At 55.1% G+C, this 25,310-nt stretch overlaps 10 protein-coding genes across 10 annotated transcripts; 3 read left to right on the top strand and 7 right to left on the bottom strand.

Moving 5' to 3' along the window:
• Nucleotides 1-916: 916 nt before the first annotated feature.
• On the top strand, nucleotides 917-2,223 carry P153DRAFT_279263 (mitochondrial carrier; the record flags this gene model as incomplete). Its single annotated transcript, XM_033663011.1, has 3 exons — nucleotides 917-991; nucleotides 1,047-1,364; nucleotides 1,579-2,223. The coding sequence occupies 3 exons, from the start codon at nucleotides 917-919 to the stop codon at nucleotides 2,221-2,223; spliced, it is 1,038 nt and encodes a 345-aa protein (XP_033528924.1).
• A 991-nt stretch (nucleotides 2,224-3,214) lies between these two features.
• Nucleotides 3,215-4,000, bottom strand: P153DRAFT_279698 (iron sulfur cluster assembly protein-like protein 1; the record flags this gene model as incomplete). Its single annotated transcript, XM_033663031.1, has 3 exons — nucleotides 3,215-3,363; nucleotides 3,463-3,759; nucleotides 3,829-4,000. The coding sequence occupies 3 exons, from the start codon at nucleotides 3,998-4,000 to the stop codon at nucleotides 3,215-3,217; spliced, it is 618 nt and encodes a 205-aa protein (XP_033528923.1).
• Nucleotides 4,001-4,416: 416 nt separating this feature from the next.
• On the bottom strand, nucleotides 4,417-7,040 carry P153DRAFT_352521 (ubiquitin carboxyl-terminal hydrolase 14; the record flags this gene model as incomplete). Its single annotated transcript, XM_033666385.1, has 5 exons — nucleotides 4,417-4,561; nucleotides 4,613-4,719; nucleotides 4,771-6,825; nucleotides 6,890-6,957; nucleotides 7,013-7,040. The coding sequence occupies 5 exons, from the start codon at nucleotides 7,038-7,040 to the stop codon at nucleotides 4,417-4,419; spliced, it is 2,403 nt and encodes an 800-aa protein (XP_033528922.1).
• A 565-nt stretch (nucleotides 7,041-7,605) lies between these two features.
• P153DRAFT_278574 (FtsJ-domain-containing protein) lies at nucleotides 7,606-8,893 on the top strand (the record flags this gene model as incomplete). The annotated part of the gene is made up of 6 exons (XM_033662961.1): nucleotides 7,606-7,857; nucleotides 7,904-7,954; nucleotides 8,001-8,027; nucleotides 8,075-8,563; nucleotides 8,613-8,774; nucleotides 8,822-8,893. 6 exons carry the CDS (start codon nucleotides 7,606-7,608, stop codon nucleotides 8,891-8,893), a joined length of 1,053 nt encoding a protein of 350 aa, XP_033528921.1.
• A 1,164-nt stretch (nucleotides 8,894-10,057) lies between these two features.
• P153DRAFT_279149 (uncharacterized protein) lies at nucleotides 10,058-10,871 on the top strand (the record flags this gene model as incomplete). Its single annotated transcript, XM_033662999.1, has 2 exons — nucleotides 10,058-10,491; nucleotides 10,553-10,871. Coding segments are annotated over 2 exons (753 nt in total), but the record flags the coding sequence as incomplete, so codon positions are not given.
• A 564-nt stretch (nucleotides 10,872-11,435) lies between these two features.
• On the bottom strand, nucleotides 11,436-14,719 carry P153DRAFT_427220 (uncharacterized protein; the record flags this gene model as incomplete). Its single annotated transcript, XM_033672654.1, has 3 exons — nucleotides 12,431-14,719; nucleotides 11,978-12,379; nucleotides 11,436-11,917 (listed from the first exon to the last, which is right to left on the bottom strand). The coding sequence occupies exons 1-3, from the start codon at nucleotides 14,433-14,435 to the stop codon at nucleotides 11,436-11,438; spliced, it is 2,889 nt and encodes a 962-aa protein (XP_033528919.1). The 5' UTR covers nucleotides 14,436-14,719.
• A 587-nt stretch (nucleotides 14,720-15,306) lies between these two features.
• Nucleotides 15,307-18,623, bottom strand: P153DRAFT_304980 (cora-domain-containing protein). The gene is made up of 4 exons (XM_033664585.1): nucleotides 18,452-18,623; nucleotides 16,066-18,416; nucleotides 15,859-16,014; nucleotides 15,307-15,804 (listed from the first exon to the last, which is right to left on the bottom strand). Exons 2-4 carry the CDS (start codon nucleotides 18,288-18,290, stop codon nucleotides 15,687-15,689), a joined length of 2,499 nt encoding a protein of 832 aa, XP_033528918.1. The 5' UTR covers nucleotides 18,291-18,416; nucleotides 18,452-18,623; the 3' UTR covers nucleotides 15,307-15,686.
• A 176-nt stretch (nucleotides 18,624-18,799) lies between these two features.
• Nucleotides 18,800-20,750, bottom strand: P153DRAFT_362291 (pantothenate transporter liz1). Its single transcript, XM_033667097.1, has 4 exons — nucleotides 20,339-20,750; nucleotides 19,655-20,291; nucleotides 19,191-19,606; nucleotides 18,800-19,140 (listed from the first exon to the last, which is right to left on the bottom strand). Exons 1-4 carry the CDS (start codon nucleotides 20,536-20,538, stop codon nucleotides 18,894-18,896), a joined length of 1,500 nt encoding a protein of 499 aa, XP_033528917.1. The 5' UTR covers nucleotides 20,539-20,750; the 3' UTR covers nucleotides 18,800-18,893.
• Nucleotides 20,751-21,152: 402 nt separating this feature from the next.
• On the bottom strand, nucleotides 21,153-22,752 carry P153DRAFT_402266 (uncharacterized protein; the record flags this gene model as incomplete). Its single annotated transcript, XM_033671965.1, has 3 exons — nucleotides 22,130-22,752; nucleotides 21,737-22,066; nucleotides 21,153-21,601 (listed from the first exon to the last, which is right to left on the bottom strand). The coding sequence occupies exons 1-3, from the start codon at nucleotides 22,272-22,274 to the stop codon at nucleotides 21,153-21,155; spliced, it is 924 nt and encodes a 307-aa protein (XP_033528916.1). The 5' UTR covers nucleotides 22,275-22,752.
• Nucleotides 22,753-22,863: 111 nt separating this feature from the next.
• P153DRAFT_278764 (acyltransferase-domain-containing protein) lies at nucleotides 22,864-25,133 on the bottom strand (the record flags this gene model as incomplete). Its single annotated transcript, XM_033662972.1, has 3 exons — nucleotides 22,864-24,516; nucleotides 24,564-24,912; nucleotides 24,970-25,133. The coding sequence occupies 3 exons, from the start codon at nucleotides 25,131-25,133 to the stop codon at nucleotides 22,864-22,866; spliced, it is 2,166 nt and encodes a 721-aa protein (XP_033528915.1).
• Between the last annotated feature and the right edge of the window lie 177 nt (nucleotides 25,134-25,310).

Here is a 25,310-nt window from a genome sequence, read left to right as displayed (position 1 = left end):
CACAGTCTTCGGTCACTACGAGCCGTGGCTTTTCGGCAGCTGGGCTTATGCACCCCGCCCTCCTAGGGGACACGGTGAATCCCGAGATGTTGGAGTTATCCAGATGTGGGGGTTGATTGTATGTTGTTGATATACCTAAACAGATACATCCTGCAAGAGCGGCATCGTTCCGCTGGCTGACGTTACTGTGTGATGGCTGCACCCCTTGACGAGGATTCATCAGGTGCAGAGTAGAGCGTCAGCGGTGAGACGTTCAGTTGGCAAGCTGCCAGAAGGCGGTGACTCGCTGTCCTCGTGACGAAGAAGGGCCAATGCGGGATCCGGCTGCAGGTGATTGTGAGGCTCTGGAAAGGGGTGTCTCAGGCGGAACGCCATGTCCAGTCCAAAGACCTTGTGCTCATTTGGCGGCTTCACTGTGTGCACAGGCTGATGCATCGTCTATGGACATGATTCGCACTGGGTGACACGGACAAAGCAGCCCTTTGGCGGCTGCCCCTATCAAGTGGCAGATGGCAGACCAAAGGACAGGTGCTAAGCGCATCATGGGAGTGCTGTCATAGATGTCAAGGGTATGGGCTTGAGAAATCGCGCTAAAATATCTCCTTCCCGCCGGTTCTACCCTCGAAAGTCGACCACGATAGCTTTCTGATCCCGCGGCCCCCCATTACGCTGTAACAGCAGTTCCTCACGCGTCCCACGGCAGCTTCAATATATACGCCTTGCATGGAAGAGTCAATCGCCGACAAAACGACCATTTCCACCCTCTCTACACCCGACAACCTGGTTACCTTTTTATAGTAGCAGCTTCCGATGAGCTCGACACCACGCTTCGCGACTTCTCCTCTCTTCTAATAGACTCCCGCTCCCTCGGACTGCGTGCGACCTCGGACGTGCGCTCTCACTGCAGTCTTGCGCCATGTCGAAAGCCTCAGAGCAGCCGCAATCGCCGACCAGCACCGTAATGGTAGCTGAGCCAGGAAAGGGTGGAAACGTATGTACCCAATCAATCGTCAGGCCTTACATATCAATTGACCATCTTGCCGCAGCCTCTCGGGACATCCGACTCCACAAGCCTCGAGCGCATACGGCAATTGTTCGCGCAGCCAGTTCTGGCATCCTTTGTGGCTGGCGGCGTAGCTGGTGCAGTCTCTCGAACCGTCGTATCGCCTCTTGAGCGCCTCAAGATCTTGTTCCAAGTCCAGAGCGTTGGCCGCAACGAATACAAAATGTCGGTGCCGAAGGCGCTGGCCAAGATGTGGAGGGAAGAGGGCTGGAGAGGGTTCATGGCTGGGAATGGAACCAATTGCATACGGATAGTACCATATTCTGCTGTGCAGTTTAGTGCGTACAACGTCTACAAGGGGGTGAGTAGCTTCAATTTCACAGCTTCATGTTTAATGTTTTTGCTTGCGGGTATGGATGAAAGTTTGGGCGCGGGTTGGTTAGGAGCATGGGACTTTCACGACAGGACACAGGCGGGGAAGAAGGTCACAGCAAAACGCAAAATCGGTGGAAGGCAAAGTTGAGAACGGGACACGAGACAGCATCATGTCCATTCTTCCAGCTAACACGAAGTAGTTCTTCGAAAAAGAGCCAGGCGGTCCCCTCGACGCATACCAGCGTCTCCTCTGCGGCGGTCTCGCAGGCATAACCTCCGTGACATGTACCTATCCCCTCGACATAGTCCGCACACGCCTATCGATCCAATCCGCGTCCTTTGCAAGCCTCAAGAAAGATACAGGCCACAAGCTGCCAGGAATGTGGGAACTGCTCGTCACCATGTACAAAACCGAGGGCGGCTTCCCAGCACTCTACCGTGGGATAATCCCCACCGTCGCAGGCGTCGCACCCTACGTCGGCCTCAACTTCATGGTCTACGAAATCGCACGCACGCGATTCACGCGCGAAGGCCAAAAAGACCCAAGCGCCGTTGGAAAACTCGCTGCGGGCGCCGTGTCGGGCGCCGTAGCCCAGACCATCACATACCCCTTCGACGTGCTGCGACGGAGATTCCAGGTCAACACCATGAGCGGTATGGGCTACCAGTACAGCGGTGTCTTCGACGCAATCCGCCAGATTGTCAAGACCGAGGGCGTCAAGGGCATGTACAAGGGCATCGTACCCAACTTGCTCAAAGTCGCGCCTAGCATGGCGAGTAGCTGGCTCAGCTTCGAAATGACGCGCGATATGCTCATGGGCAGCTATAACTCGGGCTTCTTGTGAACCATGCCACAACTCGACTCGACTTGACTCGCTTCGACTCGGCATTATTGCCAAACAGCTCAGCAGCAGCCACGCCCAAAGTCGTATCGCGCCGCGACCACCCTACCCCGGATAGACGGGCGTGTACCACACGGGACAACGGAACAGACCGTCCGCGACCCCCCATACGCCATTCTCCCACGATTAGTTCTTCTTTTTGTTTTTGCATTGCGCGGCGGTAACATACTCGTCAAGACCTTGGAGTCTCTTGACGATTCCTTTTTTTCCCTCTCTGAATAGCGACGGCGTCAGTTAAACAGGTGGGTGGGTGACGAAGATGATGATGATGGGTGGGTGCATTCTTTTGGTCGGATAGGGATAGCGTTTAGAAGAATGGCAAAGGGTAGGGGGGAAATAGAGAGAGAGAAGGCTTGTACCAAAACAACTCGTTGCAGCTTCGTCTGCTGTTCTTATCGTCTGTCTTGTCTGGTTCCTTTCGCGCTTCCCTATCTCTCTCTCTCCGCAGGGCTGATAGCCAAGTAAAGATGGCTGGCTGGAGTGGCGTGATGCTCAGCTCATAGACGTGCGTGTGTGAGCTCATCAGTAGCTAGGGGAGTGTATAAGTGCCATGTGGGCTCTCGACGCGTCTTGTGCTGTCAAGGTACTCACTAATTCGCGTTTTCGATGGATATTCATGTCTACACTCTCCCTCTTCAAAATAACAGGATTCCTATGAAAGAAGGTGTTTTCGAGTTTTTTATATTGCTAGCTAACATGCAGATAGGTACTTGACCTTGCTATTTTCCCATTCGAACCCGTTTCAATCTTTCATATACAAGCAAGCAAGTTGGCCCCTGCAAACGCTCAAACGCCGCCCAGAACGTCCAGAGAAGGCAAGAAGTGAAGGACTCGGCACTTGATAACAGACAGCAAACATCGGATACGCCTCCCGTTCAAAGGTCTCTTCCCGCCATTGGTATCACTTCCTCTCCTCTCTCTCTCTTCTCCCCTTCTATGCCGTCGCAGACACAGTCTCCACCTCGATCTTCGGCAACGGCGCCGACTTGCCGCCGAGGTCTGTGTGCCGTGCGTTAGGGTTCTTGGTGTAGTAGTTTGAGATGGCGGATTTGATTGCGTCTTCGGCAAGCATGGAGCAGTGCACTGTTCTTTCCGTCAGCTTTGATTATCAAAGAACCGCATACCCTCGCCATCGATTCAAACAAAGAGAAGGAAGGACAGAGGACGCAAAGTGGTACTCACACTTGACAGGCGGCAAGCAAAGCTCCTTCGCAATCTCAGTGTTCTTGATCCTCGCCGCGTCCTCGAGTGTCATGCCCCGCACCAGCTCCGTCAGGTAACTGCTGCTCGCAATCGCGCTTCCGCAGCCAAACGTCTTGAACTTGACGTCGCTGATGGTGTTGTTGTTGGGGTCTACGCGAATTTGCAGTTTCATGACGTCGCCGCAGGCAGGCGCGCCGACGAGACCGGTGCCGACATCCGCATCAGCCTTGGACATGGAACCTACATTACGCGGGCGTGAGTAATGGTCGAGCAGTGCTGGGGGTGTTAGCTGAGCGTTCGTTCACGTTGGAGGATTAAGTCGTTCGACGTATCGCCACTGATGACGAGTATTTGGGTTGCGCGGGGACGACTTATCTTTCTCATGGTATTGCCGCCTTCCGGCTACTGATACTGCAGGTGCTGCTGTGCGGAGAGGCGATGCGATGCTCGGCCTGGCGACTGTGGAAAGCACTCTGCCGGCCTGGGCGGGTACTGCTGCTGCGACTCTTCGGAACATGGTGATATAGCGTATGTGTGGTAGTCTGGGTGTATAGGGCAATGCGATCGGTATATTTCAATGGGTTGTGTGGATTGTGGAGGTGTGGGTGTAGGTGAACTGGGGATGGTGACGGCTATGAGGAATTGTGAGGTATGATAAAAGCGAACTCGGGGATATGTCATTCGCCTCCGCCTCCGGCGAGAACCCCGCTACCTATCTCCGGCCAGACTCGCTCGCCTTATCAGATCAGATGCAAAATTACACGTGCTTCTTCAACTCTGTACGCCAATAATCGCACCGTATCAGGCCTTTTGATTACGACTCTCACTCTCTTCGCCGTCTTATGCAGTGTGGTTAATCCACAAAATTCCCTGGTCCGCGGCAACTCCACACCCGCTATGCTAGTCCCAGAAATGCACATCTAGACCCCAGGCTTACGAACGCCTAAAGAAATACACATACGCAAACTTCTTCATTTCCTCGATGTCGGCAGCCTTGGCCACTTTCTCATCATTGAAGAGAACCCACGATGCCGCTTGCTCATCGGGCAGCTGTTTGCGGACAAAAGCAACATAATGACTGTGAATGATTAGCATATTCGACGCGACAGTGCATAGTGAAACCACTCACCCTGCGTGAATAGAACTACCCTTGTGGCAGACGATGGACTGTAGTTGGAAATTCGCTGGCAGCTTCTCGCTTCCTGGAAGCGACTTCTCTTTGGGCTCCGCAGGCGCCTGCACTCGTTAGCTCATCAGTCAATCCATTCTGATGTACAAAGAGCATACCTCAGAGCTGCCACCGTCGTCAAAGTCGCCAGGAGCATCCGGATGACTGAACAACCAGTCTACAGCTCGCTCCATGTCGCCACTGGTCTCTTTCAGCGCCTGTCGTGCCTGAGGAGCATTGAAGCCCATAGCGCCAAGATTCTCGATCATCTCAGGGTCAATCACGTTGGCAGCGCTGCCTCCGGAGCCACCGCTAGGGTTGAAGTCGACAGGATCATCGATATCAGGGTCTTCCATGTGCGAGAACAGCCAGTTTGAAGCAGCCTCCGCGTCCTCGTTACCTGTGGCATGCAGAGCTTTCTCACACCTGACTTTGGGGAAACCCATGGCCTCCAGCATCGAAAGCGCTGCCTCGTTTGGCGTCCATTTACTTGAAGAGCTCCCAGTATCGGCATCTTCTGGCAGGAGTTCCTCGCTTCCCTGTAAGCCATTCGACTTGTACGCATCAAACGAGAAAGCTTCGTCATCAACAATGACTGGAACATCCTGCTTGGTAGGAACCCAGTTGACCAACTCAAATCGTCGGGCATTCACTGCCAAGACTGCTGGGAATGTTTTGAACATGCTTCTCTTCGTGAAGCCATTCTTGCTGCCACAGGAACCACACGTCAGTTCAACCATCTCTTCCGCAGTGAAGATGTCGAAACACTCTTTCAGGCTGACGGATTCAAACTCTTCTTTCTCTTTCTTGTCGTCTTTGCCTTCGCTATCAGTGACCTCCATCTGCGCATCTTTAGGAATCCTTCGGATAGGTACGGGAATGGAAATGTTCTCCTGCTCGTCTGTTCGATATCGTACGCGCTTGCAACTGATACATTGTAATCGCTGTTCCATGACGAATCTGAAAGCATCCACGGGATCCTCATGAGGCGCAACATGTTGGGATCGAGAGACGAGCTTGAGAAGATGGAGAAGAAGCTCGAATGCGTCCTGTTGTCGCATGGTAGAGAATTCCGCATGGCCACGTCCTATCAAGTGTTTCAGCATTGCCGGCGCAATGCCCTTCTGGTGTGGAACCTCGGGAGTGCGCTCCGAAACAATGACATCGCTGTCTGGCTTCGAGTAACGACCAGAGATTAACCCGTCTGCGATCTTACGGAGTTGAGTTTCCAAGTCCTCGGCAGGAAGCGGTGCATCTGGTGGTGCCTGTTCGGGGAGGTAGTATCGATTCCTGAACTCGGGCATCGCGAAGAGCGCTTGTAAGACACTGTTGAGGTAGCAGCTGTTTCCTAGATTCTTCAGACCAGTGAAGTCAGAGCCGAACAACGGTTTCAGCTCCTTGCCGTCTTCTGTCACCATGGAAAACTCCCAGCGCAAGTTCTGCTCGATCTGCATTTCTGTCAAGCTCTTCTCCGTCTTCACCCGGTCCTTAATGTTGATGCCCCAATGGGCAAGATGGTTCGGCAGCTCCGGATCAATGCGCTCCTCATCGCAAGAGTAGCAGTAGATATCGGCCGTTCCGTCCGCAGTGAGTGATCCCAGCTTGACAGCTACGGGATGTCCACTGGACGTTGTATGTGCCACGCCGTGCGAATTGCCACCAATACCACCAAACTGAGCACGCCCACAGCCTAGGTTACCACAGGTCAAGCACAACCATAGATTCTCGTTCAGTTCACAGTCTGAGCAGTGGCCTAATGACTGTGACTCGATCTGCCTAGTCGCAGCTTGTTCTAAACATAGCGTATGTTCGCAAGCAGTCAACTCTTGCTCCCAGGCCTTGACCTCCTCTTGCCTCGCGAAAGTATTGGCCTTGAGGACCGCGTCGACAACGGCTGGCAACTTTCCTGAGCTCTTATCTACATCGTCAACTCCACACTCGTAGCACTTTACTGTTGTCGTCGTGTCGAAACGGTCGGTCTCTGTTTCAGCCTGGATGGACAACTTGGTGATTTTCGCCGGTGGCTCATCGCGTGTGACTGTCTTGCGCGTGCGCTTGATGTTCAGAACGAGTGGGTGGTTTGTCGAAGAGACGTGGAGAACGGAGTGCGTTCGATCGCTCGTGCAGCCGCCATTGAAGCAAAAGAGGCAAACATCAAGACCAGTGGGGTCATCCTGCTTTCCATCAACTCACGTCTAAACCGAAAGAGCTCTAGAAAGCTCAAGAAGTACTTCTCACAATAGAGTCGAAGCACTGAGTGCAGTCCTCGCGATACACCGACTGGGTTGGCCCTGGTGGGCGGAGCTCTAAGAAGTGTAAACACAACAAGGCAACATAGCACGGCGAACGCGGGGCACTTACCAGGCGCGTTGACGTGTGTGCAGGCCATTATGAGCTATAGATGACCTAGTAGTGAAGGTGTTTGAAAAGACTTGAGGAGGAAGTCAGGATCAAGACAGAGAGGGTGGGAAAGCTTTTGTTGGCAGCTGTGGCGTCTGTTTGCTAAAGATTCCTGAGCAGCAGCATCCCAATGATGACGGAGCTAGCCTGTAGTTTTGGCGGGGCAAATCCAGGGACCATTTACCGCAAGCAAGACCAACTGTGTATTCCCGCCCTGCAGTCTTCTTAGGGCTGCTAGCTGGTAGCTCATTCTTAGCACCCAAGCCTTCCTACATCTAATCATCCATGGAGACTGCAGTTCTGTTGGTCTGTGGTTAGTTGTAGCAGCTGTTCTGCTAGCTTAGGACGTTGAAGTTAATACGGCGATGAATTGCAACTTCTCTGGTTATTTATTATATGACTTGTATCGTTAGCAGATGCTACAAGTTCCAATCTCCAAGCTTTAAGTGTTTTGTCAAAAAGAGAGTTGGCATCCCTACCTACGTAGATCGCGCACAGCCACACAAATCTCAAAAGTTCGGAGAGCTACAATGCACCATCTCCACGACTCCTCCATGCTCTCACGACGCGTTTTCCAGCAGCTTACCGACAGCGTCCTGCTGTGCTCGAGTTACAGACCAGCGGCGTCTTCTTGTGTCGCTGCAAGATGTACTTGTTGCTGCGCTCGTAGCCGAACAAATACAATCTCCGTTCGCCCCTCCTCGTCCTCGTCGACGAGATGGAAATCGCGCCAGGGAAATGATTTCTTTGCCAAAGAGGCTCGTGTCCAAGGCCTGAAGAGTCGTGCCGCGTTTAAGCTGCTTGAAGTAATCATCACGAGAGTCGTGGTAGACATGTGCTAATGCGACGCAGTTGAATGAGAAGCACAAGCTGTTCAAACCCGGCCAGACTGTCATTGATCTGGTATGCTCACTCGCAGCGTCTCCAGAATTATCCTAATCGCATTCAGGGCTTCGCGCCGGGTTCATGGTCCCAAGTTCGCTCCCCACACCCACCAACGCACTCCTCTCTAAACCCACCCAGGTCGCAGTAAACCGCACATCTCCAGAAGGCCGCGTCATTGGCATTGACATGATCCCTGCGCAACCCCCTCGAGGCGTCTCTACCATCCAAGGCGACTTCCTCTCGCCTGCCATCCAGGGCGAAGTCCGCGCCTACGTGCGCGACCCCGAGCTTGGGCGACAGCGCACGCAAACTATATCTACACAAAGCGATGGGGTCACGGAAAAAGAGCTGGATGTTATGGAACGAGGCTACATCGATATGGAACGACAAGCGCATCTAGGCGGCGCAGAGACGGCACCAGAAGAAACAAACGAGCAGGCTGCAGACACCAAGTTGACGCGCAAGGAGCGCGATGTTCAGCAAGGACGGTCTGTCGATGTGGTGTTGAGTGACATGTCAGAACCCTGGGACCAAGTCGCTGGCTTCTATAAAAAGAGCCTTAGTGACCCGTATTTTAGGATGATGAACACCAGCGGCAATGGGTTTAGAGATCACGCTGGTAGTATGGTGGGATCTCCCTGCTCGTTGATAAAACTCATCGTACTGACTATAGCAGGACCTTTGCATGGCCGCGTTGACGTTCTCGTTCGACACACTGAAGACTGGCGGCCACTTTTTGTGCAAGTTTTATCAGGGGGATGAGGAGAAGGCTTTCGAGACGAAACTGAAGCGGATGTTTGCCAAGGTACACCGAGAGAAGCCTGGTTCGTCACGCAGTGTATGTGTTTTGCTGGTCTTGTGATGATTTGTGCTGATTGTCTACAGGAGTCGAGAGAAGCGTACTTTGTGGCTCTGCGCCGCAAGGAGGCACCGACAAGAGAGGAGGTTTTCCGGTGATCAGCTCGAATAAACTCGAGTGAAGACTGTATGGCCTCAAACAGGACTGGACAGGACGGAGGCGAGCTACAAGTCTGCCACCGACGATCGACCATGTCTCGTGTGGGAGCCCCATAATTTCCGACCGTACGCCATGGACGATATCCAGAAGACTTTCCGCTGCAGGTGTCCGCCATGCTGCAGCCACCATTGCACATCACATATGATCGATGCCGCCATGGGCAGGAGCTCGGTTAGAGGGACGTGACACAGACTGTAGATCAGCGTAGAGGACGAATCACACATGTGGAATGCAGTCCACTGTATTCTTTGGGAGCGTACGTAGACGAAGTGGCAATTCATATGTGGTCGTCTGGAACGCATGCGCTCGGGAACGGATCTGGACACAAGTGGGTCAGGCGACAGGGATGTGGTCGGAGGTGTACGTGTGGGTGAATGACGCTTGAGCCACCGAACGAGACGGACATGTCTGGCTGCCGGCAGCGGTGCTAGCAGCGGTACCGGTGTTGGAGTGTGCAAGAGGCGTGAAGATGCTCATGTTCGTCGAGTTGCTGCTGTCTGCCCTCAGCAGCAAGCAGCTGTTGCGATGGCACAAGTCGCCCTTGGCTGGGGGCTGTGGACCCTGCGCCTCGTCGAAAACGGGCACCCACCCAACCTTATCACCGCACGTTATCCTCTCTTTGATCATCCACCCCCAATCAATCTAAACCGCGCTGTGCGACGTGCCCAATGATTTGCAGCGAGTGCGATGGATTACAATAGCCAGCATGCCTCGTTTGGCGCGCCCTTCTCCACGGCCTCCCCGCAACACTCGCACTTCTACACGGCGGATCCACACGCTCGGCTGCAGCAGCCAGGCCCGAACCCAAACTCGTCGTTTAATGCTGCATACGGCCAGTTCCCTAATGGCCAAGCCGCCTCGTTCCCGAACATGGCGGGCCCCGGCGCCGTGATGCAGATGCCCCAGGGCCAGTCCCAGCTTCACCACCCACGAGGTAAGACCCAGTGACGTGCCCTTGGCGCTACCGCCGTCATGGCCTGCCACACTCTGTCCCACGCCGTGTAGTGTGACGCGTATTGTGCTGACATGATGGTTATGAAGCAGCCGCACTTCAGCAACAACAGCAGCAGCAGCAGCAGCAACAACAACAACATCAACAACACCAACAACAGCAGCAACAACAACAACTAAGCCCCTACTCCAGCGCGCCATACAACCAGACCCTGTCGTCGCCCGCCCACCAGCACTTTGCGCAGAACCGCAGCACAGCGTCCCCTGCGAGTGCCAGTGGCCAGTTGTATGCGCCGCCCCAGCAGCAGCAGCAATCGCCCAGCACCACCCTCGCGTCCAACGGCCAGCAGCAGATGACCATGCAGCCCGCCATCAAGTCGGAGACGGTGCAGACGCCCGTCAAGGCTGTCCCGCCCTCGCCTGTGACGCCGGTCGCACAGGCGCGCAGCGATGAGCGCATGGCGACGCTGCTGGAGATCAATAGTCTCCTCATCAAAGAGGCATGTGAGCTACAAGGCCAGGGTAAAGCAGGGCAGATAGGACCACCCGAAGAGAACAAGCCCCCGCCAAGCAAGGAGTACGTCGAGTATGTATTCCCGACCCTCCTCTCACCCATACCACAACACACCACTAACAAACAACACCAGATACGTCCGTCGCCTCCAAGCAAACCTCTCGTACATGGCCCAACAGTGCGAAAAACACGCAAAACCAAACCAGCCCCTCCAACCAGGACCCGCCATCATGTCTGCGCCCTCAACCCCCGACGAGCTCGTCAAGCTGTACATCAAGCTGCAAAACCTGTTCCCCGGCTGGAAAGGCCAGTCGGCAACGGTGAAGCAGTCGCCAGGCCCTCAGCGCATGAACTCGGCGTCTTCGAACCCGCCAAACAGCGCGGGCCTGCAGCAGAACTGGGGACAGAACACGATGCAGCAGGCTATGCAGACGAAAGCGGAGCCTATTTGAGATGTTGATCGTCTCGGTTCTGGCTTCAGCGCAGGGTTGATTAGATGGTTGGTTGGTTGGTTGTATTTGTAGGATGGGTGGGGATAGGCGCATGTGAAGATTTTTTTTCAAAAATGGGAGGGGATTGGGAGTTTTTTTCTAGCTGTTCTTCGTTGTTTTTTTGAAGTATTTGAGCGTGCGGAATTTCTTGGGGGACGTAACAATAGAGAGAAAGAGGTGGAAGAAGAAGCGGAGTCGCTGCTGATTGAGTCGTGCAATCTTCCATACACAATAATTTAATATAGATAAAAAATGGATGCGGTTAGGAACGGGCTATCTATCTCTTGATCATGTGAGAGATCTTTCGTGTCGGTTCATGAATTCCTTCCTCATCTCATCTCTTTGTGTATATATATATCATCACGCGAAAAGAACCAAGACAGTCTCAAACAAGAGAGTTTTAAGAAAAGCAGAGGGCAAAGAAAACCATCACAAGGCAGTCAAGTCACGCCCCGTCAATCAAGAAAGAAAAAGTATACAATTAACCCCCTAGGAAAGACATTTCAAACAAGACAAGTACCGCCACTATCGAAACAAGCCCGCCAAAACGCTCTTCAACTGCTCGGCCAAGACCTCCTCGTCGCTCTTGCGTGGGACGTCGATGGTAGCCTCCGACGCGTCGGAATCGCTGTTACGGCGACGGCGGCGTTTGCGGGAGGAATCGCCGTGATGGTCATCATCTTGGTGGCGGTGTTGTCGTCTGTTTTCTCGGTCATGTGTATCGTGGTCGTCGTAGTTTCGGTCGTGGTCTCGGTCATCATCGTGTGCTCGTCTATCGCGGTGTCGTGAATCACGGTCACGATCACGATCACGCTCCCTCTCACGGTCATGAAGCTCATCACGCTCACGCTCCCTTTCATCCTCCCTCTCATCATCATCAGGCGAGGCCATCACAGGCGCCTCCTGCTCCTGCGTATTCAAATCGAACTGGACGCTCTTCTCGCCACGAGTCGAGTCCAGCATCGAACTCGGGGAGTCTCGATCACGGTCGCGGTCGCTCAAGAATTCTGCTCGGGGGTGGGGTTAGTAAAAGGGCTCTTGTCTCGCGGGTGGTTGAGCCAACCCACCACGTGCAGGCGCAAAGGCAGACGGCGGCACAGGCACCGGGGCGGGTGCGTCGGGTGCGAAGGGGAAGTGCTCGTATTCAAGGGCCGGAGCACTCACATTGTCTTTGGGACGGCGGGGCTGGCCGTAGGGGGGCTCGTTGTGTGGGTGGGGTGCGTAGGGGTTGCCGTGGTTGAGGTCGTCGCGGGAGTCGTAGGCGGTGCTTGGCGGTGGGGGGTAGTCGGCGGGGTTGTAAGGGGGGTATGGGGATAGGGGGTCGTGGGCTGGAGGAGCCGAGGGCGCGGGAGGGGGAGGGAAGTAGTTTGTTTCGGGGAAGTAGCGGGAGTCGGTGCCTAGGTTGGTTGAGCGACTGGGACTGCCGTAGGGACTGTAGCTAGCAGTCGAGTAGGCCGAGTCGTCTTCGCCTGATCATGTGTGAGCGTGCTAATTGTTGGATGGATAAGGGTTGGACTTACGACGGCGGTCTCGCTCCTTCTCGGCCTTCTTCTGGTCTCGTCGCTTTGCTGCTTCGTGGGCAGCCAGACCAGCAACACCAGCGACGGCGGCCGTCTCCGCTACCGATCGTGCACGACTCCGGCTTCGACTCTTGCTTCGGCTTCGGCTTCGGCTGCCGTGTCGACCGCGTGAGGACGAAGAGGAGGACCGTCGCCGCCGGCCGCGCTCCCGGCTTCGTGAGCGCGCGGAATCGGTATAGATGGGATCAACGCCGTACTCTACTAGATTGGGGTCACCTGATGTGCTTCCACGCCTACCACGGCCATGCCCAGTTAGGCGGGAGAGCACCGACCTTGATCTCGACCGCGAGCGCGATCTCGACTGTGAGCGCGACCTCGACCTGTTATCCTTCTTAGCCCTGTGCTTCTCGTACAGTCCAGTGGCGGCTGCGCCAGCGACAGTGGCAGCAGCGATGGGCACACCCTGTCTGACTCTGCTCTTCTCGCGCTTCCCTTCGCGGTGTCGAGACTTGCTCCTCTTGCGCTGGGAGAGGCCAGCCACGGCGGCACTGGCAAGACCGGCTTCGGCAGCTCTACTGTGGCGGCGCTTGTGCTTGCCGTGCTTGCTCTTGCTGCGCGACGTACCCCTGGAAGAGCGCCTGCTCACGACCGACTTGGACCGCCCCCTCCTCGAGCGCGACCTGTGGCGGTGCTCTTCTATGACCGTGGTGGTGACGGCGGGCTCCTTCTTCTTGCGGCCGGCGGCATAGGCAATGGCGCCGATGCTCGCAATGGCCGCGAGCGTGCCGACCTGCTTGACCCTCGACTTGCTGCGCTCGCGGTTGCTCGAGCGGTCGTCGTGGCGGCGGCCCCTCTCCCAAGAACGCGACCTGGAGCGCTCGCGGTTGCTGAACTTGTCGAGGGCGACGGCGCTGACGGCGCCCAGCGTCCCGTAGCCGAGTGCGTTGCCGATGCTGCCGCCGGCCTCTTCGCCCTTCCTCTTGCGGTGGTGGCGCATGATCTGACCCGCAGCCACGCCGGTGAGGGCCCCTGCCGCGAGGTTGCGCTTGGTCTTGGTGTCGCTCCCCTCCTCCCACGTGTCCTTTTCCTTGTAGTAGTAGCGGTCGTCGTCGCTGTGGTAGTTCCTATCGTCGTAGCGCTCGCGGCCGTAGTCCTGCCTCTCGTCCCGGCGTGGGCGCTCGACCTGCTTGACGCGGCGCTCGTAGTAGTAGTCGTCTTCCGGGTGGGGGCGGGCGACCTGTCTGTCGTTGGTCACCTCCTGGCGCTCCATGAAGTCGTAGGCCGGCTCGCGCTCGCGGATGATGATCTGCTGGGGCGCCTCGTCGCGGAAGATGATGGGCATGGGCATGGGCATCTGCATGGGCATCTGCATGGGCTGCGGGGCCTCGTTGTGGATGACGATGGACTGGGCCTGGGGCTGCGGCTGGTACTGCGGCTGCGGCTGTGGCGGGGGCGGCAGCTGCTGGATCTGGATCTGCTGGGGCGGCGGGGGCTGCTGGACCTGCTGCGGCTCGCGGTAGTACTCGGTCGACCGCGAGTACTTCTCCAGCTCGTACGGGTGCTCGCGGGGCGCCTCGCGCTCGTACTCGCGCTCGTAGTCACGCTCATAGTCGAGCTCTCTCTCGCGCGTGATGCGCACCTCGCGGACCGTGGGGGCCGGCGACGGCGAACGCTCGAACTCGCGCTCGATGCGGTACTCGCGCACTTCGCGGGCGCGCGGCGACGGCGAGCGGTCGGCGTAGCGGTACTCGCGGACCTGGCGGACGGGGGCCTGGGCCTCGCTGCGTTCGATGGTGTAGTCGTTGACGTTGACGTTGACGGCAGAGCGGCGGTCGTCGTAGTCGTTGCGCCCGCGGTGGACCATGCGCATCTGCGACTCGTACGTGTCTTCTTCCAGGCTATGCTCGGGCATCTTGTAGCGCCGCACCGTCGTGTAGCCGCGGGTTGAGCCACTCTCCCAGTCGCGCTCGCGCTCGCGCTCTCGCTCGGCGTAGATGACCGACATGGTGGGCGGCGGCGCGGGGCAGGCGGCGTGCGTGTGTGCGTGTGTGTGTGTCGGTGGTGGTGGAGGATGTCACTCGAGGGGTCTAGGGCTGGCGGAGCGACGGCGGTGACGTCGTGGTGCAGCGTCTGTCACGGGTCTGCACGGCTGCAAGTCAACGGCGAGCGGGACGGCGGGGGGTTCGCAGCAGTGACGTGCAGTGCAGAGCAGCGCAGCGCAGCGATGGGCAGCGAAGAAATGGCAGGCTCGGACGGCGGGACAGGTGGAGTAATAAGAAGATAGGCCCGGCACGAACTGGAGGAGACCCAGCATGTCAAGTCAAGTCAGGTCAAGTCAGGCTCGGCGGGGCGCCCAGCAAGACATCAGGCGCAGTCCATGGCCGTGACTGCCCAGTTTGCCCACACACGCAACACCGTTCGCTGACGTCACAAGCGCAATACCCAGGACCGGACGATCCGCCCGTTGACTAATGCCCCGTCCACTGTCCAGGCGTGTCCGAGCAGAAATACGCCTGTTTTACCACCTTCACAAGGAGTGCACTGCTTGCAGCCCCATGCAAACCCCAACGCTGCCCACCGCACGCATCATACATCGACCCTCACAGCCCCACAGACGGTGTGAGAAAGAGCGAGAGAGCATGCAGACCCATGTGACAACCCACCTGCACATGTCTTGCTTGACTTGACTTGACTTGTCTTCAGCTGTCACTTCTGCTAGTTATCCAGGCAGTCCTTGTGACCAGACAGAATCTTCGCTTCGTTTTGTAAACAGGGTCAGGGAGACCTTGCAGGTGAAACAGGCAGGCAAGCAAGCAAGCAAGCACGTACGCACGCACGAAACAAACCCCATCGATACACAAAATGACATCTTACAACACTCGAATGAGATGCCAGACACTATCTAATGAGATTACCCTACCCTGCATACACCTGCCGTAAAAAAACACTGGTTATCGCACCGTTATCCCTGATCTTTCATCCGGTGAATCCATCCACAGCCACACGCTTGCCATGGGCCATGCATCAGCCTCTCCTCACCGGACCTCCAAACCCCTCATCCACAACATGCATGCATTGACTGAAAACATTATGAACAAGCCGCCCAATCCAATCCATTGATCAAAAGCACCAGAAATTACGTATACTAGAACACATAGGTATACATTCTTTTCCCCACGTATGAGTATCATCCACGTCCAAAGCGAGAGACCGCCCAAACAACAAAAAAGGGCGCCGTGATAGTAGAACTACACTACTACACAATGCCATACACTCTCTTAGCGATAAGGTAGCACAGAGTACCAAATCCAATAAGCCCGCCGGTAATGCACCAGAACCACGTCAGGCTGTTGACGTCCTGACCAGGTACGAGACTGTAGGCGAGTTAGCATGACGTCTTGACCATCAACATGAAAACTTCTACATACCAGTTCATGCCCCAGATACCCGTGACGACGTTCATGGGCAGCACAATGGTACCGAGCACCGTCAGTTTGCCCAGGATATCCGACGTCTTCTCCTGTCGCTCGTTCATGCGGATGTTGATCTGAGCAAGGTAATTGCTGTGCGCTCGCGAGAGCAGACTACACAACCGTTAGCAGACGCACCATCTTCAACACGTCTATAAAACTTACTTCTCGTAATGACTCAAGTTGGCCGTCATGGTAACAATGTGATCCTGAATATCACCGAGGTACATGCCGATCTCGTTGCGCGGTGCAATGTCCCACTGCTCGTTGCACCTTTTGGCAAAGCCCTTGATGACATCCGCCTTGTTGCCCAACAGCCGGTACAGACTCATGACCTTCTTGCGGCATTCGCCCACGCGACGTAGCATGTCACGTCCTTTCTTGGACTGGTCCTCTACCTTCTCGTCCTCATTCTCCGCATCCTCACCATCTATAGAGTGAAGGCGTAAAATGGCTTCGTCAATTTCATCCACCTCCTCCTCAATACCTTGGATCATGGGCTGGTAAGCATCGGTGATGTCGTCGATAATAGCATACGATATCCAATCCGGCGACAAGACTAGGTAGTCGGAAAGTTGGCGTACACGACGACGTACATTGGCTGGATGTGGCGTCATGGAGAAGTGGAAGCTGATCACACCCTCACGGAAGACGACAACGTACAGATTCACCGGTTCTAGGTAGTCCTCGCTATGTTCGTCTTGTTCGAAAGTGCGGTAGTTGATGAAGTAGTAGTGCTTGAAAAGCTCCACCTTCTCGCGCTGTTCCTGCATGAGAATATCTTCCGTCGTGAGCGGGTGAAGACCAAACGTTTTTTGGATAACCGTCATTTCATTCTCAGTGGGAGACAGCACATCGAGCCACCACGCAGGTCGAGGGCCAAATCGCTTAGACTTGTCGTCTGTCGGGCGTGGCGTGGTCGAGCGCGTCTGCTCACCAGACGATATCTTGTCACCCAACTTTGACGCCGACCGCGTTGGTGCTCTCGAATTCCCGTTTGTGCTATAGTGCATCGCGTCTTCGTCGTCGCTGTCATCATCGCTGCTGTCCTCGAGAACCGGAGCATCAGGGATGAAAAGAGTCCTGAAAGTCTGCCCAGGTTGAACAAGCTCGCTGATGTTTTGGCTATGAATCGTGTTGTCGAAGTTCTCGTTGAAGTAGGTAAACCGGAATGGCGCGTCACTCATCTCGCGATGCCACACTTGCCTCTTGGGCCGTAAACGCCCATTGACCATCAGTGGTTCGCTGACTTTGCGCATGCGCATGCCCTCGACAGTTCGCTGCTCCTTCTCTTGACGCGACCAAGCATCCAGGATCTCAAGATTGGGCCATTGGCGTCGTCGACGGCGCGTTGTTGGCTCCCCTGTCGTCAGGGCGACCTCATCGTCATTGCCCAGCTCAGACATGGCCTCGTGTGGGAAACAGACATCTCCTATTGCCGACGCCGTCATGCGGCGACGGAATCCACCGCCGGGTGTCGTAGGCGAGCCGATGTTGGTTCCTGGCGAGGGCTCGTCGATGTCGATCAAGGCATCGCGAGACTTGGTCGGAGGCCTACCGAGCTCTGGAGAGTGGTTCAGGTCGCCGGTGAACATGACATCGTCGAGCCCCTTGACGGCATCGAATGCCGGACTGGTGGGCACCGACGGCGGGTTGTTGACATCGTACTCGTCGAGGTTGGTCTGCGAGTGGTGGTGCTGGGTGAAGAGATTGGGGCGATGCAGCTCCTCGCTCGAGGCTGATGTCCTGCTGAGTCTTCGCTGTCTGCCAACGCTCGAAGTAGTGCTCGCGCCACCATAGCCTGCACTGCCTCTAGCCTCGCGCTGGGGGTTGCCCATCAACGGCGTCCGGTCGTCTGCATCGTCTTCGTACTGGTCATCGTAGCTGACCTCTGGCGTGTGGGCAAGCCTCGACCGGCCGTACCCCCCGCTGGGTGCGCTCAGACGGGCAGGCGAGTTGACAAACGGCTGGCTGGCACGCGGCTGGAAGGCCGACGTGACGGGCACGCTGGGCCGACGCGTGCGTATCGTGGGGTGGTCGCGGTGGTCGAGCAGCGCCTCGCTCTCCAGACTGGTGCTGCTGAGGTTGCCGTGGTGGCGGTAGAAGCCGCTGCTGCCCCGGGAGTCGCCCATGGACGGACGCTCATCGCTCATGTCGCCGGTGCCCAGATCGGGCGTCGCCGCGAATGACTGTCGCCGGTTGCGCCTCTTCTTGCCACCTCGGTGCTTCTTCTTCTTGGCGGGTGCTGTCGACGAGGCCCCAGGCGCGTCTTGCTTGGGAAAATAACCTGGCGTGTTGGGTGTTGCAGCTTCAGCATACGATGGGCCCCCGTTATCTTTGATAGCGGGTGCATTGCCCGACCCTGCTGGGCCAACAGGATTCGGCGTCATGGCAAGATTGTGCGCTGCTGGTAACCAATTGTAAGGGAGGTGTCAGCAGGAACATGCAGACGCGAGACTGAGTTGCTGGCAGGGTGGAGACGCTGGCGACGAAGACTTGAACTTGGACGTGAAACTTCGCTACTAGTATCAGTGACGGAATTCCTGCCCCATGCGCTGGACTTGCCCGTCTGTAGTCTAGATCCTTTCTCATAGCACGGTGCATCAGTGCATGAACCATGGGGTTTGCGCGTGGACATGCACTTCTCCGCTGCACATCAAACCCCGTGCTTCATTTGCATTCCATCTCACCGCGAATATCCCAGCGTTGCCACTATCCGTCTCACCCCTTTCTCACACTAACAGACAAAGAGACGATTGCGCGCGTGCCTTCCTGCCTCTTTAGGTTGGCGCCAGAACAAGGCTTCTAGTCTCGTGGCTTGACATTCTCATGACGTAGTGATCTGCGTTTCACAATAGACATGCAGCAAGTGGAGCACTTCTAGACAAAACAATGTCCCTAGTGGTGTTCATGGCACGAAAAACAGCAAACAACTACAGCTACCTCTGCAAGCTGAGACGTACATTCTTCTTCCAATATATCGTGAACTGGCATTACAACACATATCTGAACAACGGCCCGTAATTCTCAACCGCAACCGCGCCCTTTCCTTCACCTCGAACGGCCGCCTCCTGCATTGCTATCTTCTGCTGTGCCACCGTGCCATACTTGCGATCAAGCTTCTTGTTCTCCCACACAAGCACCGTTCTCAGGCCGAGCGCAAGAATACAGAATAGGAACATGAATGCTGCACATACTGACTGGCCCTTGACGTAAAAGGGTCCCTCCTTCGTTGGATACCTAAGACACGTAATTAGTAGATATCACACAGATGGATCAATTTCACATACAATCGAGTCCCCAACAACGGTCCGCATTGCCCGATTAGGTTCAGGATGACAATACCCGCACCTCGCCGTGTATCTGAGCCTTGGTTGTTCGTGACCCAGGGCAGGACATTCCCGATGGCTGGGAAGATGCCCGCAGCGGCCAGGAACACGCCAAAGTATCTTGCAGCAACGCTCTTTGCAGTAGCCAGAATTACATATCCCACACCACCGATGGCAGTGAGTATCATGATGGTGATGCCGCGTTGTTGTGTACGGTCGGCAATGTACGTGGTGGCAATGACTGTCAGGAATGACAAGAAGAACGGCGGTGCTGTCAAACCTTGCGCACTCACACTTGAGAAGCCCATCTCGGTCAGGATGGTTGGCAGGAAAACCGGGAGTGACGAGAACGCGACGTTTCCGGAGAAATACATCAACTGCTGGTTGTTAATTTCGTCCAGATTATTTTGAAAGAGGGCACTCACGCCGAGGATCAGGCCTTTAGGATCTGTCAGTCCTTCCAACATCTCTTTCCAGTTGATGCCGCCTATCCTTGTCGTCGCGCCGGCTTGCTGTACACCTCGCGCCCTGGCAACAGCTTTCTCTTCCTCAGTCAGGAAGCGCGCCTTTTCAGGGCTATCAGGGAGGAAGAAGAAAGCCACAGCAGCCATGACTATGGTGGGCAATCCCTCGACAAGGAACAGAACCCTCCACTTGGCCAGCGCTGGACTCTCACTTGTAATGCCATACGCTAATGCGCCCGCAAAGCAATTGGCCAGTGGAGCAGCAGACAGGAACATGCCCGCCCTCAGACCCAGTTCATGTCGCAGATAGAAGAATGACAGCAGGTAGGGAACACCCGGGCCAAACGCGATCTCAGTCATGCCCATGAAGAACCTCAGCGCCATCATCGCACTCCACGAGTGAGCGCCAGATTGTACCGTCGACACGAGGCCCCAGCTAAACACGCAAACTGCGGCCCATATGTGCGGAGGCACGACTTTCCACATTATGGACGCGAACCCGAAGCAGATGTACGAGATGTAGAATATGGTGAGGAGCCATTCATACTGGGAGCTGCTCAGGTTCAGGTCCTCCTCCATACCAGCGATGCGCGCATTTCTGGTTGGATTAGCGGGAGGATATGTAGAAGGTAGTGAGATACGCACCCGATATTCGACCGATCTATAAACGCAAGCAGGTACAACGCCGAAAGAAGCGGAATGAGGTGCCAGTCGAGTTTCCGTCGCATGCGCTTCTCGATCTCGGGGTCAACATCCGTTGTTGTTGTGTTCCGGGCTGCTGCTGTTTCGACGTCGCCGTTCCCGTTCTCTAAAGGCGCAACCTTCCTCTCACTGTCTGCTGCCATTGGGCTAGCCTGCGTAGACTCTTTTACCTCTGGAAACAACCTCATCGCAACTCAGTCTACCGGCACCACAAATGTGAAACGCAAAGCGAAAAATGGCGAACGTAGGAGTTGACGAAGAGAAATTTAAGCCTTCCCAAGCGTTTGCCGAGACGGCTGTGCATGCTGTCCATACAATTGGGATGATCATATTAATGATTGGCGCTCAATTGCTGCTTAAGGAAAAGGCTGGAGTATACTTTGCGGAGGTCGATCGTCATCGAGTCAACAAAAGCGGAAATAAGGCCGTTATTTCCAGATGTAAATAACGACACAGTCAGACGCCGATATTGCTTCCGCATTGCGAACCGAGTGAGATTATAGCTACCATCAGCATAGAGCTCGAGCATGCAATCAACTCACTACCAAAAGTCTTCTCTAGAGGCAACATCCCCGTCACAACGAGCGAATGCATCAAATCTTTTTTTATCCTGTTAAGTATTCATCTCATTAAAGTTCAAGCACAACAATAATATACATACTCATATCTATTCCAACCAAACAAAACGCCATTCAATCCTCAACCCCCCATCTCATTCATCTTCAGACACACTCACACGCTCCCTTCCTCTCCCCATTCAAACAGCAATATGGTTCATCTTCTGTCCCGGCTTAACCTGCGACCCCAACCGCGGTGCAGGCGTATATCTTGGCTTGACAGGCGTCTTACTCGCCTGGCCAGGCAGTGTATTCGTCCCCGGGTACGGCGTAGCCGCATCGGGTTGCTTCGTTGCCGGCGCCTGGAAGGGCTTCGGCTGGCCGGGCTTGACGACCGTGTTCTTCGCTGCGGAGGGAAAGGCGGATGAGACGTTGGGGTATGGTCGAGGGAGGCTGGCGGACCTTGTGGATTTTGCTGGGGTGCTGTTGGGGTAGGGTTTGGGGAGGGCCCCGAGGGGCTTTTGGGCGCCGCTGTAGAGGCCGTTTGTTACGCCTCCGAGGGTCTTCGAGGCTCCATTTGTAACGCCCCCGAGAGTCTTTGAAGCTCCGTTTGTTACGCCTCCTACGGTCTTCGTGGCGCCATTCGTTACTCCTCCCACAGTCTTTGAGGCGCCGTTCGTTACGCCGCCGAGAGGTTTGGAAGCCGTATTTGTTACTCCGCCGATGGACTTGTATGCCCCGTTTGTTACTCCTCCCAGGCCTCGCTGAGCACCGCCTACGACACCGCCAGTCACGCCTCCAATGCTCTTCTGCGCGCCTCCCACAACGCCGCCAGTCACACCTCCAACGGCACTCTTCGCTCCACCCACTCCATTCGTAACCCTCTTCGTCGCACCATTGACCTGATTAGCCCCAGGATACTTGTTCGCTCCAATCGGCGTCTTGGACGTCGGGCCAATACTCTTCACACCCGCCATCGGTTTACTCGACGCAGGCAGCGAATTCGAGCGCTTGACAGCCGGCTTGCGGGCCGTGGAGGGCAGCGCTTTCGGGGCAGCTTGGTAGGTTTGGCCCGAGAGCGAAGAGCCATAGGATGTAGCTTTGCGCTCGATGCCTATGCGTTTTTCATTGTTAGACGCAGATTTCTGAACGCAGGTCGTTGGGATTCCATCCTTACCTGTGCCTACACTCCGTCCCGTATTCTCCACAACGTCACCGACTTTTATCAGCGCGTTGCCTGCATATTCGCCGGCAGACCGCTTCCCGGCTTCGACGAACCCTTCGACCGAGTTCCAGATGATGTTTTGTATGAATCCAGCCATATTTGCGTTGTAGTCTAGAAGCTGATGAATAGAATACAAAAGCTGCGGTAAATTGGGAATACGAGGATGATAAGGCTCAATCTGCGTAGTTCACTGACAAGTAGAAAGGTTTCTCAATCCAACAGTGTCAAGGGTGTGTGTTTTTTCCAGGATGGATGTACAAGATGATGGCGAGATGATGCTTTTCGGCGCCACAGGAGCTTCAACCTGTTTCCCACACGAGATGGGACGTTTTACCGGCCCACACCTCCCTCGCGATGACGTCTGTGTGGCACAGATTTGACCGGGGTAGGGCGGGATAGATGCAGGGATTTATGGGGAAGTGGAGAGTGTGGTCATCGCTAATCGGTCTGGCTTTGAGCTGCATGTACGGAAAACAGCGATGGCAGTTTTTTTGCTGCAGGGAGACGTTTGTCTGCCAACTCCAATTTGTACCAAAGAGTTATGTGCAAAGAAGCAAAGCTCAACTCAAAGCGCCGTATGAACCGCTACACACGTAAAACTACAGACTTGGGTATCCAACGCCTAATGATGTACATCCCTTTTCCAACCCATCCCATTTATCCAAAACCACTGCCTGGCAGGAGCATCATAACTTCTTGGGCGCTGCCTTTGTGACCGGGAGTTTTTTCGGTGCAGCTATAGGCTTCTTCGCCCCGTTAGCAGGAGTCGCCTTCTCCGCTGTTGACGGTCCGAGTTTCTTCGGAGCAGTAGTAGACTTAGGAGCAGTCGAAGCCAACTTAGGAGGGGCCTTCGCTGCTACCGGCGCAGGCTTCTTCGCCGTAGGCACAATGACATACTTGTTGGCCTGCTGCGGCTCAGGCTTCTGCTCCACGGTTATAGCACCAGATGAAGTGACCTTGATCGGGATACCAGAAGCTGTCATGACAGTAGTTCCAGTTTTCTTCTGCGCCTTTTCAATCTCCGCTATCTCCTCCTTGCCGATCTTGATAACGAGACCGTTCTTCGTTACTATTGTGCCTGTCTTTTTGGCTTTTTCGACATCGGTATCGGGGATCATGATTGTCACTCCGGATGCGGTTGTGACTTCCTTCATGGGGCCGGTGTAGGGGGCCGGTTTGGGTTTTGCGGGTGCTGAGGGCTTTGCGGGGGTTGGGGAAGATCTTGCGTTTACAACAGTGGACGCTCTTGCTTTCGCAGCACCAGCCGGATTTCTGGCTGCGGACGGCGAATTGACAGCGCTCTTTGCCCTCTGTTGTGGAGATGTTTTCAGTGTATTGAGCAGATTCGTCGGTGTTGAAGGTAACGCTGTGCTGACACGCCTCATCCCAATCCCGTTCTTGATTGCCGTCTCCTTAACCAGTTTCGCCAGGTTCTCTTGCGTAAGCTGCTGTATCTGCGGCATACTCTGGGGCCCAGCTGCCTGTGCTGCTCCCATACGCGCCGCACCCTCGATCATCTTCTCCAGCTCCTCTGGACCCGGAAGATTTTTCATATCGCCGCCTTGACCGAGCAACGATTGCATATGTTGCTCGAAGAACTCTTTGCCGCCAGGGATCAAATCTCCCGGTGACGCACCATATGCAACAGTAAGCGCCATCATCACACTGCTAATCGGAGCGAAGATCTTGACGAACTCGTTCCAGTTGCCGGACTTGACTTGTGTCTCGATCTGAACAGCTGGCCGCGGAACGCTACGCAAGGTCTGACTCTGCGAGCTGCGACTGCTCATGTCGAGGTGTTCTTTCCAAAAATCTTCCGCAGGGAAGCGAGTATGGCGGTTGAAGTATTCAAGCATGTAGTCTTTCTCGCGCCAGCGGTTGCGTAGCCAAACTTCGAAAGCTTTGGTGTTTTGGATGGGGATGGTGTCGAGGTGGAAACGACGCCAGTGCATGTTGACTGATTTTGGGGGTCGGCCTTCGAAGAAAGAGGAGCGCAGTGTAAAGATGTCCTGCCCAAATTGACCGGGAGGGACGCCTTCATAGGCGATTGTGCAGTCGTATAGCCATTCCGTTGTATCTCTGAGTTCGTTCAAACAGAATTTCAGTCCGGTACTTCGTGGCAGAAGTTGATGCTTCATGTCTTGTATGTTGTTCTTCTCTGCCCACTTCTTGCTCTTCTCCCGAGTCGTTGCAGAAAGGTTCGTTCCTTCCGGGAAGATGATGAGCCACATTGGGTTGTTTGGCTTGTTAAGTTGCGCAAGATGTTTCTTGAAGGTGCTCTGATCCGTCTCCCAGTTCCTTGACAGGAAGATGAAGTTGTAGAATTGGCATCCCCATCCCTACTTGGTTAGTCTTCGGCCAACATTGCGAGAAGAATGATACGTACTATGATCGGAATGTTCTTCAGCGACTCCTTCAAGATGATGTAGATGAAGCCATGCATGTTGTTCGTATATGCGATCCACCACAGATACAGCCAGTCAGTGTACAGCTGATGATTTGCCATCAACACCATACGATCTGCGAAATTGCACTGCAAGCTCCCATCTTTCTTCTGCGTGAGTTGGCCTACCATACTTGAATCGCCGCTAACTCGCACGATAGTCGGCGCCCACCATTGAGTCAGACAAGTGACCAGAATCGCAAAACATTCTTTTGTGTAGGCCATGTAACCATCATAGAACTGCGGGTCAATGAGTTTCAAGGGCGCACCCAGAAACTGCGATGCACTTATTCTGTTCCAAAGTCAGTCTGAAAAGCAATTCAGAAACTTCAAACGGATGAATTCATACGCCAAAACTCCAGATAGAAACGTCGACGCGAGCGTAAACGCCCTCTCCGCCTGCGTCAACTCGCCATATCGTGGCGGTCCCGCGGGATGCTCTGTAAGATTATCCTTGGAGACACGCAGCCCAGCGCCGAGATCATCCTTCTTCTTATTGATAGGCGGCGCCATGGTTATGTTGAGTTTGGTTGTCAGTCGAACATTGCCTCCTACAATCCGTCAGATGTCAGACGGGAAGCTATCAGACGTCAGTCCAGGCACGGTTCGAGATCAAGAATGTTGCTCCACTGATCGCTATTCTAGCCCCTGCTGGTGCGTTTCGATGACGTCGCCTGTGGCGTCTGCTTC

The sequence above is a fragment of the Dothidotthia symphoricarpi genome, assembly GCF_010015815.1.
Source record: "Dothidotthia symphoricarpi CBS 119687 unplaced genomic scaffold P153scaffold_1, whole genome shotgun sequence".
NCBI lineage: Eukaryota > Fungi > Ascomycota > Dothideomycetes > Pleosporales > Dothidotthiaceae > Dothidotthia > Dothidotthia symphoricarpi.
The sequence above is the reverse complement of the archived record's forward strand: the minus strand, read 5'-3'. Positions and strand labels throughout refer to the sequence as shown.